Source organism: Schistocerca piceifrons, chromosome 1 (genome assembly GCF_021461385.2).
Source record: "Schistocerca piceifrons isolate TAMUIC-IGC-003096 chromosome 1, iqSchPice1.1, whole genome shotgun sequence".
Lineage (NCBI taxonomy): Eukaryota > Metazoa > Arthropoda > Insecta > Orthoptera > Acrididae > Schistocerca > Schistocerca piceifrons.
Genome location: NC_060138.1, coordinates 201,132,997 through 201,145,132, shown reverse-complemented (window position 1 = coordinate 201,145,132; position 12,136 = coordinate 201,132,997). Strand labels below are relative to the sequence as shown.

Genomic DNA, 12,136 nt, shown 5'->3' with positions numbered 1-12,136 from the left:
GTCCTTCCCTAAACCTCTTCCCATTCCCAACCCCTTGCCACAGGGATCATATTTCTGTGAAGACAGTTACAAAGACCTGCACAACCCACTCAAGCATTTCCTGTTCCACTCCTATCACAGGCTTATCCATCCTACCCCCATCAGAGGCTGAACCACTTGCAAATGCAGCCATGTCGAATTCCCAACTCTGCTGCAAATGTTGCAACAGCTCTTTAGGTCTGTATTGACTATTATCCATATCTGTCCACCAGGATGAATGGTCATCCACCAGACTGTTGCCAAGAACAAAACTGACCACACCCTGTGGCACAACGGTAGCTGAGTGTGACATGCTCCATTTCAATAGCTGCTTCACAACTTGGGTCATCTGGATCCTTCCTTCCACCTACCAACTTCTCTGAAGTACACAGAGTTCTCCATGGAACATATCATTTCACTTCCCATAATCGTCCTGGCCATATCATTCACTCCCATAATCGTCCTGGCCTCAATCTCCAGTAGCCCAGTGTCTCCACCCCTTCCAGTCAAGTTTCCCCTTCTTCCAACCTGTCACCCCCTCCCAAATTCAAATTCATGTCACAGTGCCACCTTCAGCATGCACTGCTTACGAAGGTTCCGACAACCATGCATCACATGCTTAGCCTGTGCACGTGGCACCCCTCCCTTCCCGCATTCCTAGCCAGAAATCTGGCTGCCTCCTGCTAGCCACCCAGGACTCCTCACCGGTGACTGCAGAGGCAGTAACCTCACTTGACACAACGTATTTCACCTACTGAAATGCCTCAAAGGGTGTGTGTGTGTGTGTGTGTGTGTGTGTGTGTGTGTGTGTGTGTGTGTTATGCCTTTCAGTGAGTGGTCTCCAGTAACCCAAAAGTATGTATGCAATGTTTTTTGTTTTTATTTTGTAGCTTGTTTGGATAACAGAAAGTAAAATATTCTCGCTAATTTTTTTTGCTATTGTAGGTTATGCTTGTATCTTGATTTATCAAGTCAGAATCTGATAATACAGCTAGATTCTCAAAATATTGGAACAAGTAGATACCAGAAACAGAATCAAACACATCATTTTGGTCTTAATATGTATTTAATAAGCAACAGTACATTGTATAACTTTTTTTATTGGACAGTACAGTGCAGCGTCACTCGTTGCCTACTATAAAAATTCATCACTACAATTTGCCATCTCTTCCTCTTAATTATGTTCAGTAGGTGACATATGCTGTATCTGATTTTCCATTGGGTTATTGGACAAAGATTGAGTATAACCATCTCAACTGTGGGTTTTTCATAAAGTGTGATATTGCCCCTCCCCTCTCCTGAAGCCTAGAATGCGGCGACACTGAAATTTTACATAGAAAAGTACTAGATTTGTCATTGCCAGTGTTTACTCTGGTATTAGTTATTTTCTTTTCTTTACCTTGCAATTTTAGTTATTTGTAAATTCAGGAATGTTATGTTATATAAGAGGAAATTTGGGTGTTTTGATCACTGTTATGTGTATATACTACATGCCAAATTATGAAACATACTAGGACTAGAGGAATCCATAATGTAACCATTTAGAGCTTTCAATGGTAGCTTCCTGAATAATATATGAATGCCATAGTAGTTCTATAATTGATCTGTTGTCATTAGTGAGTTGACAGTACTCTTATTTAACTGTTATTGTTGTCGAGAATTTGTAACACAAAGTAGTGTATCACAGATTTGTATATCCAGTCTCTTTCAAACACTATCTTTTAACAGGATTCTTATGGTCAAAGGAAATGCGTCAAAGAATGCACTGCATCAATACGCTAAAAATAATGGCACAGATTTAGTGGATTTGGTACAGCCGACAGAAACTTTCACTCTTCTGAAGGAAGGATTTACTGCTGATGATTTGAATGACATTGTGAAGAAAGTTTTGGACAGCAGTAATACCGGACGTCCTGTCTGGCAGGTACTGATAATTACTTTATAGATGGTTATTTTTTTCTCTGAAGTTAATAATCTGCAAGATATCTGCATGAATATAATAAAGCATAATATCTGTGTTTCTCAAGTCAAATACTGCTGGAGCTTTAATGTAATATTATCAAAGCATATGTGAAACATCATCTATGACATAGCTAATTATAAGGTTTTTCTCAACTCATAAGATGTCAGCAACAAGTTCTTTACTTGAGATAGTACTGTACGACAGGATACACCCTTCCATTTCTTTGACTTGAAGTTACCAGTCAGCTATTGGAAGGCCTACTGTTTCACATGAACTTAAATCCATTATGCTCCTTGGCATTTTTTACATGCACAATACAGCAAAAAATTCTGAAGTGACAGGAAAAATTAGAAAAAAAAATCATGTGGTATATACCAAATCTAAATTACTGTTAACCATATAGTCAATTCATGAAGAGCAAGGAATTTTATAATAGGCAGAAATGTTAAAAATATTTACTGTCAAAAACAGTCTTGATCACAATTTATTTATTACGGTGACCGGTTTTGACCACTATTGCGGTCATCTTCAGACCACAGTAGTGGTTGAAACTGGTCCCCATGATAAATTATTATCAAGACTGTTTTTGATAGTAAATACTTGTAACACATTGATCATTGTTCGCTCCCACAATGTGTTTAAAAGTAAGAAATGTTAAACCTTTGTTCGTGGTGAAGGATGTGGGTGCTACTATTCGGTGTGACAGTGGTCCAGAGGTGTCCTGTTTGTTTTATTGTTAAATATCATGTTTATCTTTTGGTAATTTTCTATTTGTGTGAAGGCTTCAATATTCATCTTGTATTTAAATCTTGTCTAAAGTGAGGTGGTAACTATCATTTAATTGGAACCTCACAATGGAACTGTCTAGTCACACGTCAAAACTTGCCCTGAAATTAATGTATTTATTTGTTGTAAATATTTGCCAAGATCATAGTTTGTCAGGCAGCTGGATAACTGTACACCCGCGCGTAGCTGTACCAGACAATGCATTTGCAACTTGGTGGGCACATATCTTTGGTTGATGGCATATCGATAAGCAGATAACATGGCAAAATGTGATGCTAATTTATAAAGTGGATTTCAGTTTCTTTTAGTAGCTTTTGTCTAATAAAATTGTTCAGTTACAATTTGCTCTAATATGCTACTCATTAAATGTCAGTAATAATTAGCAGTTGCCTTTGCAGTATCGCTAAGTGTTAGCACATGGGATTCACATTCAGGAGGCTGACAGTTCAAATCCCTGTCCCACCATGCAGATTTAAATTTTCTGTGATTTTCCTAAATTGCTCCTGGCAAATGCCAGGATGGTTCCTTTGAAACAGGCACAGCTGATTTTTCTTCACCATCCTTTTCTAATCTAAGCTTCTGATCAGTCTGTAATGATCTGGTTGTTGACAGGAAATCAAACTCCAATCTTTCTTCCTTTAATTTTGTTTCTGTTCCCGTCGTATATGCTTCATAATAGCATCTGTCTTTGTGCAAGTCCCAAAGTTTCACAATTATCTGGGATCCAATAATGTTTTCAACCTTGCAAAGATGAAATACAATGAAACACGGTATGCAATTGAAATTGCTTAATTTTCCATAAGACTTATATATGTGTTCTTTACTAGTTAATTTCTTGGACATTCATTCCAATGAGGTCAACAATTTCATTAGAAATTGTAGAAATGTTAGAAGAAACAGGAAATAATTCAGATGATTCCACGAGTTGTGATCTCTACAATGATTGTTGTGCTAATTAAAGTCAGGAACAACAATACAATACCTTCCTAGCCAAAGAAAACATGTATATTAATAACTTTCTGTGAGAAAAAAGATTGTAATGTTTTGGTTAAACGAAGAAGAGAGAAAGCACTTAAATGTGCAAAGCCAGTTACATTTAATAAAATCTGAATGTTTACAGGAAGTAAAAATATGCGCCATAATGAAACTTAAAAAAAAAAAAAAAAAAAAAAAAAATGTGAAAGAAAAACTATTCAAAAGCTTTATAAGTGCTTGTGATAGTAAATGCACCATACCGAGGGAGATATAGGAGACTACATGATCTGAATTGTATGTGAGATTACCATTTCCAGGCTTCCTCGACCTCGTTAAAGAGATTCAGGAAATTATCGAGAAATTCGTAGCTGACATAAAGCTGAAGCTTCTTATCTTCTAAAAGCTGTGTATAAAGCCAATCAGTCAGCTTTTGTGCAGTTCACACTTTTATGATTACGAAATAAGTCAGCTGCTTTGCAGTCGAATCCTGTGACACATTGGTATACATGAATGCCAGTGATAAACATCCCTGGATTACTGTTTCTGCAGCACACTCTCTCTCTCTCTCTCTCTCTCTCTCTCTCTCTCTCTCTCTCTCTCTCTCTCTCTCTCTCAGGAACGTCAAGGTAAACTAGAAGCAAAAATTAAAACAAAGGATGTTTGCACTTGCAAAAATCGTGTAACTGATGCAGCAAAACCTGGAAAAATAGGAGAAAATGATTGTCAATGTTACATCCAAAAATCTTCATAACGTTTTTCAGCAGCGTAAGGCATTTTTCAGAAAATTGTCAGTACAGTTTCCAATAGCTCTTTCTCATTTCAGTTTATCAGCAGAACAGTATTTTTAGATTTTAGTCATTTCTGATTTGTCAGTTTGCATCACCACATTTTATAAAATTGATAAAGTACGCCTAGTACACAGCACAATATGCAGAACAGTGACCCTTTCATTCCTAACTGCATGCACGATCTCTGTAAATAAAACTATTAGTTACTGTGAAGTGCCTGAATGCATAAATTTTTTTTATCAGATGTGCCTGACACAAGGAAAATGTTTGTTTTTATCACTCAATAAACACTTAGCATTTTTGTGGTGACTACTGGGAATAAACAAGAAACTTCTTCATTGTTAGCAAAATATACATTAGTGAAAAATTATCATAAGAACAGTGCTACAGGAACTGTTATGAAATATTTAATGTCCACAACTTAGTCCTGATTGATGGAAGTCGTCTGTAATGGAACATCATAACTGCCTTGATTTTCTTTCTTTCTTTCCCCTGCTATTCACATGTATAACAATTACATCTGCAGCAGCTTAGCTGTTGATATGAAGTGAAAGTTATTCTAAAAATTAATGATTTGAGACATTTTCTGTATGGTTGAAGTGCCTAAAATCCACATGTGTGCACTTGGGACTTTATGCTACATGGCGTATGCCCTCTTGTCATGCCTGCAACTGCTTATTCGCTGATTTATGTCCTAGGCAGGAAGGGCTGTACAAACAATTGCTATAAGTGATCCTTCATGCAGCAAAAACTAGTAACTTTAACATCTTTTCTTAAAAGCCAAAATTTTGACACTGTATTTCTTTCGGTGCATTCGTCCTGCGTGAAAAATTTCTGGATAGGTTTCGACATATTGGATTGAACCATTCTCTTGTCAGACTTTAGCAGAAGATGCAGTTATCTGTATAAAGTGCTATCTGAAAAAAGCTGCACAGATATTCAGTCAGATCTTGATAAGATTTCAAACTGGTTGAAAGAGTTGCAACTTCCTTTAAACATACAATAATTAAAAATTGTGCTCTTCACAAAATAGAAATCCTATGATGGCAAGATCAGTGAGTCGCAGTTGGATATAGGCAACACATATGACGTCATGCTGGAAAGTACTGCCTCCAAATTTTTTATTGAAAACTCATACAGCTTTTCAAATAAATGAGTTAACATTCTGCACATTCATTCTTCAAGTCCACATATTTGCAGCCCTCTGCCACTCTGAATTGTAGCATATAACATGGCAATGCGTAATACATGAAATAGCATCTATATCTACCTCTACACTCTGAAAACCACTGTGAGCTGCACGGCAGAGGGTACGTCCCACTGTACCAGTTATTAGGGTTTCTTCCTGTTCCATTCACATATGAAGTGCAGGAAGGATGATTGTTTGACTACTCTCTCTCTCTCTCTGTGTGTGTGTGTGTGTGTGTGTGTGTGTGTGTGTGTGTGCGCAGTAATAATTATAATCTCATTCTTACACTCTCTATGTGCACGATATGTAGGGGATTTTAGTATATTCCTAGAGTCATCATTTAAAGGTGGTTCTTGAAACTTTGTTGATAGACTTTCTTGGGATAGTTTATGTCTATCTCAAAGTGTCTTCCAGTTCACTTCCTTCAGTATGTTGTGACACTCTGCCATGAGTTAAACAAACCTGTGACCATCTGTGCTGCCCTTCTCTATATACGCTCAGTATCCCCTGTTAGTTGTATTTGGCACTGGTCCCACACACTTGAGCAACATTCTAGGATAGATCGCACAAGTGATTTGTACACTGATTGCCCTTCTCCAGTATTCTACCAATAAATCGAAGTCTACCACCTTCTTAACCCATGACTGAGCCTGGGTGCTCATTCCATTTCGTATCTCTACAGTGCGTAACACCCAGATATTTATGAGTTGACCAATTCCAACAGTGAGTTACTAATATAATAATCATAGGATACCTTACATATATAATGTACAATTTTACATTTTTGAGCATCTAAAGCAAGTTGCCGGTCTTCACACAACTTTGATCTTATTAAGATCTGACCAAGTATTTATGCAGCTTGTTTCAGATAGTACTTCATTATAGGTAACTGCATAATCTGCAAAAATCCTGATGTTACTACTGATATTGTCTGCAAGGGTTACTTCTGATATTGTCTGCAAGGTCATTAACATACAACATGAACAGCAAGGGTATACCTGAAGTTGCTTCTACATCTAACAATGACTCTCCATCCAAGATAACATGCTATATCCTCCCTTCCAAAAAATTGTCAAAACAGTAACAAATATCACTTGATACCCCGTATGACTGAACTTTTGACAATAAGCATAGATGTGGTGCTAAGTCAAATACTTCTTGGAAATCAAAAATACTGATTGTCTTGGTCGAAAGCTTTTAGTATGTCATGTGAGAAAAGTGCAAGTTGGGTTTCACGTGTTCGATGTTTTCAGAATCGGAGCTGATTGGCACTGGTATCGTGCAGTTAAAGATATCTCATTACGTTTGAGCTCAGAGAATGTTCTAAGATTGTACAAAAAATAAATGTCATAAAGATTGGACAGTAGTTTTGTCGATCACTTCTACTACCCTTCTTGTAGACAGGTGTAACCTGAACTTTTTTCCAAAAACTGGAAACTTTTTTTTTTCGCCCCCCCCCCCCCCCCCCCCCCCACCCCCTCCCCAAGGGATCTAAGATACACTATTGTTAAAAGAGGGGCTAACTGAGCCACAAATTCAGTATAGAAGCTGACAGGGGTTCCATCTGGCCCTGGAGCTGTGTTCAGTTTTAATGATTTCAGCTGTTTCTCAACAATACTGACACCAATACTTATTTCATTCATCTTTTCAGTGGTACAAGGATTAAATTGGTACACTTCTGCTGGGTTTTCCTTTGTAAAGGAATATTTGAAAATGGAGTTAAACATTTCAGCTTTTGCTTTGCTACCTTCAATTTCAATTCCTGTCTCACTTGCTTTGGACTGGTCACAGACTTTGGTGCCACTAACAGTTTTTAAATATGGTTAGAATTTCTTTGGGTTAAATGGAAGATCATTTGACAGTGTTCCACTAAGGTAGTCATCGAAAGCATCACACGTTGCTGTCTTCACAGACAAATGTGTTTCATTCAGCATCTATAGCCCTATGCTTTGTTTTACACCTATTATGCAATAGTCGCTGTTTCTTTAAAAGTTTCTTTACAGTGCTGAATTCCATGGAGGTTTCCTCACATTATGGACTGTTCTACTGGATACATATCTATCCAGTGTGCATTCAACTATTCTTTCAAACTTGAGCCAGAGTTCCTCCATATGCTCCTGACCTTTGCTGAAATTTTTAAGTTCCTCATTGAGGTATGACACTACTGATTTTTATGTAGGTTACTGAACACACGTTTCCCTGCTTGGTTTAGTTGATGTGTGTATGTTGGTAATCATTGTTGCCACAACAGTGTCATGGTAAGTGATACCAGTTTCGATGTGGACATCCTTAAAGAGGTCAGGTCTATTTGTTGCTTTTAGATCCAACATGTTTCCATCGTGAGTGATGTTCCAACCTGCCTGTTGTAGGTAGTTTTCAGAGAAGGCATGTGGTATTGTCTCACAGGATGTCCTACCATGCTCACCACTGATAAATTTTAATTTTCCCAATTAATTGTTGTATGAGTAAAGTCTCCACCAATGATTACAGTATGATTGGGGAACTTGCATACAAGTGAACTGAGGTTTTCTCTAAAGTTTTTGGTAATAGTGTTTTGAATTCAGTGTGTTCACCCACACATGGAGCACCTCCATTCAACATGACAAAGCCAGACCACACATGAATGCTGCGACACCTGCAACAATCCAGCCTCTTGGGTTCACTGTCACCTGATCACCTACCATAGTGTCCCAACTTGGTCTCATCTGATTTTTATCCGTTTCTAGAACATAAGGAACCCATTCAGGGACTTCACTTTGATAGTGGTGAAGCAGTGTAGGCAGAGATGAGGTTGTGCAGCTGCCAAGATGACGGTTGAGAAATACGAGACATGAAGAATAAAGAAGTAAAATGTTAATGTTGATTTTATTTAAAAAAAACTTTGAGCTTTCACATAAAAATTCAGACACAGTACTTTTCAGCAAGGCCTCATACAAATACATGGATGTAACAATTTTTGGTGGCTCAGCAGGTCTAGTTAGAGATTGAGCAGGTGGAAGATTTCAGTTCATTGGAGATTGCTTACTAAACAATCATACAACCCATCTGAGAATATTGATCAAATGTGTGGGACACATGTTAAATAGGATTAACAGATATCAAACATTTACAGAAAAGAGTTGGACAAAGTTTCATCGGATTTGATTGAGCCATGGAAGACACACTGAAATGTCAAAAAATCTGAATTGCAGACAGTAGAAGGTATGTAACTATTGTGTGAATCTCGTAGTTCAGGGACCAGTTACAAGAACGAAATCTGGGAATGTACTACAGCATCCTGTGCATCACTTCAGTAAGGACAGTGAGGACAGGATTAGAAGGCACTCCATATGCAAATGCAATGGGGAAAAACTGCAATGGTGGTACAGTGTGTGTGTGGGGGGGGGGGGGGGGGGGAGTATACTTGATCATGCACTTTAGTGGTTTGTAGAGTATAGATATAGATTTATTGGTCAGTAAGACTAAAATGTTAGAAAAAATCAAACCTTGCACCTTTCATCAAAACAAAAATTTAAATATATCATTGGTAAAGACATATAATTGCCTGTTTATAGTAAGTTAATGAACAAATTTATTAACAATTTTTTCTCATATTTTTGAGTGTGTCACTCATTTAAGTTGCTATAAGTTTGTGTTAGCTCCATGCTGCAATTACTAGTTGCAAGGCATTTCTTTCTATTGGACTTGCTCCTCTGTTAGGGACTGTAAAATAAATATAATAACCAATGTGTAGGGGCAGGAAAATTTTATGAAAATGATACCCATGAAATTAATGATTTTTAGCAAAATAACACAAAATCAGATTTCTGTCACAGTGCTCCACATAACACACTTCATCTTTCTTAACAACCACTGACTATACCCTGATGTGGACTTGCTCAAAATAGCCTGCACATCATTTCAAACAATTTTTTTGTTTCAGTTTTAGGCTTCTGTAAGATGTGGCGAGGCCATTTGCCGTAGCTTAATTGTCGCTAGTTGTTTCCAAATGTCCTTGTTTCACTTAGCTAATCCTGATATGGCTGAATATGGAATAGATTCAGTAGTAATAACCAGGTCAGTTTCCCCTCTCCAGAGACCATTAATATGAAATTGTAAAGGCATGTTGTCATGTATCCAACTAGAAAAAATGGCTCTGAGCACTATGGGACTTAACATCTGAGGTCATCAGTCCCCTAGAACTTAGAGCTACATAAACCTAACTAACCTAAGGACATCACACATCCATGCCCGAGGCAGGATTTGTACCTATGACCATAGCGGTCACGCGGTTCCAGACTGAAGCGCCTAGAACCGCTCGGCCACACCGGCTGGCTATCCAACTAGAGCTCCCTTCCTCTGATGACTAACAGATGAAGGTAAATCATTAGCACATGATTATGGATTCTCAATAATACACAATTAATAACAAGTAAAAGTTCAAAAACATAGTGTTCAGATCTTGATGCATCTGGCATTTAGAAAATTACCTGCAGCCAATCCAACAAGTGTTATGTAGGTTAAACAGTCAAAGATTTCAGAACTCTGTATAAAGAACACATGGACTGGATAAATGTAACAAATCAGCAGTAGCAGCATACAATAGACGCAGGCCATCCTTTGAAAATCGATGACAACCTGGAAATTTTGCACAAAATCAGAAGTAAAACAGTGGATGTCATGGAAAAAATGGAAATATTTTTTAATAATAAATAATATTCTTAACGTGGTAATGGAATTCAAAAACTCAGAAATCTTCAGCAGTCTTAAGCCAATTCTAATGCTGTATATTTAATGTACCAGTGCAAAATTTCACTGTAAAATGCAACAGTCGATACTCGTGCACATGCTGCAAGGCGACCGACCACCAGGTTAGCCGAGAGCGCTAATGCGCTGCTTCCTGGACTCGGATCGAATCTGCCCAGCGGATTAACGACGAGGGCCTGGATGTAGTTTTTAGGTGGTTTTCCACATCCCACTAGGTGAACTCTGGGCTGGTCCCCACGTCCCGCCTCAGTATATGATTCTGTCATTTGAAACACGTTCGCACTATTTCATGATTTACACTAAATGCAGACAGCTGGGGTACACTGATTCCGTGCTGGGGGAGGGGGGGGGGGGTGGGTTCCGGGTTGGCGGCGCAGGAAGGACATCCTGCCACCCATTCTAATTAACCATGCCAAATTGGATTGTAACCATGCCGACCCTGCGAAAACTGGGGGACTAAGGCACAAGCGAAAGAATGCTGCAAGGCGACCATTTTGTATTAAGTGTATAGTGTTTACATGCATGTAGAAAAATTTGTGCAGTGAATTACATCAAAAAACAATACCAAATTTAATAGTGCAGTCTTGCACAACAGCTCCATCTGTGTACGTATGCCGTAAACAGAGCTATGTTATTCCAAAATCTTGAGGAAAAACCATCATGTATATAAAAAGTGTATTGCACAATTTTCACATCAAGTGATGTAAAGCTATCTGCACCCCATACAGGATGAGGTGTCAATCATTATAGAAAACAAGAGGCAGATTCACACCAACAGAAGACATAAATTTCTCAGTAACTTGTTGCAGAAAATACAAACAAGTAATAATATTCAGTATTCACAAATCACAAATGTATGAAATATGAAAGAGAGATTTAACATAAGAAAGTGTTTATCCTTTAACATAATTGAGAAATTAATTTCTCTTTGTCTCTTGAATTGGTAGAATCTGTTATAGCAGTTTTATCTCCCAATTAGATATTGTCTGTGAAGGGGCAGTGATTGTTTCTCTGTATTTTGAGGCAGACCTAATAGATCATTTTTGATCAATTCCACAGGTTATCCTTAGGGGGAAAGTGTTCTGGAATGTCACTGCCCTACCACCATTTATTTTATCTCCACTTATTTGCACCGAGATGCCAACATGTGCTGAATAGTAAGGTTTTTTGGGGAATGATTTGTAACATTCTAAGTTTTATAGGCAATGTAGCTATAATGAGTAGCTGCACAGTGATACCATCTCTCAACTGTTTCTCACACTCTCTAGTTTTCACTAGAAAAGGGACAACTGCAAAAAGTACAAACTAAACCAATACTACTTAGAGACAGCAGCTAGTGATGGAAGCAACAGAGTGAAAACAGATTGTCGGTTGTAGTTCATTCATTTCTTTCAAGTGAAAATGGTCGACACTTTCTTCTTGAGTGAAACCAGTCTGTAGGTCTTCTGTCAGTTGAGCCATGTACTGTTTGCCCTTTAAGCCGATACCATTCTTTAGTGCTGTACTGTAGCAATTCCATTAGCTGTTGGTATACAGCTGGGGTTCATGTACCCTAGAGGTTAGTTAGAAAAACACACACACACACACACACACACACACACACACACAGGCATCTGTGGGGGTATGATAAAGTTAGTATAAGCATATTCATTTGATTATGTACTGAATATA

General features: G+C 38.0%; 1 protein-coding gene across 2 annotated transcripts in view; it reads left to right on the top strand.

Moving 5' to 3' along the window:
- Positions 1-12,136, top strand: part of LOC124792649 (probable maltase) — a 43,804-nt gene that overhangs the window by 18,163 nt on the left and 13,505 nt on the right. For both annotated transcript variants that reach the window (XM_047257957.1, XM_047257956.1), the window contains exon 6: positions 1,747-1,942. In XM_047257957.1, coding sequence (XP_047113913.1) covers positions 1,747-1,942 — 196 coding nt within the window. The remainder of the gene's footprint in view (positions 1-1,746; positions 1,943-12,136) is intronic.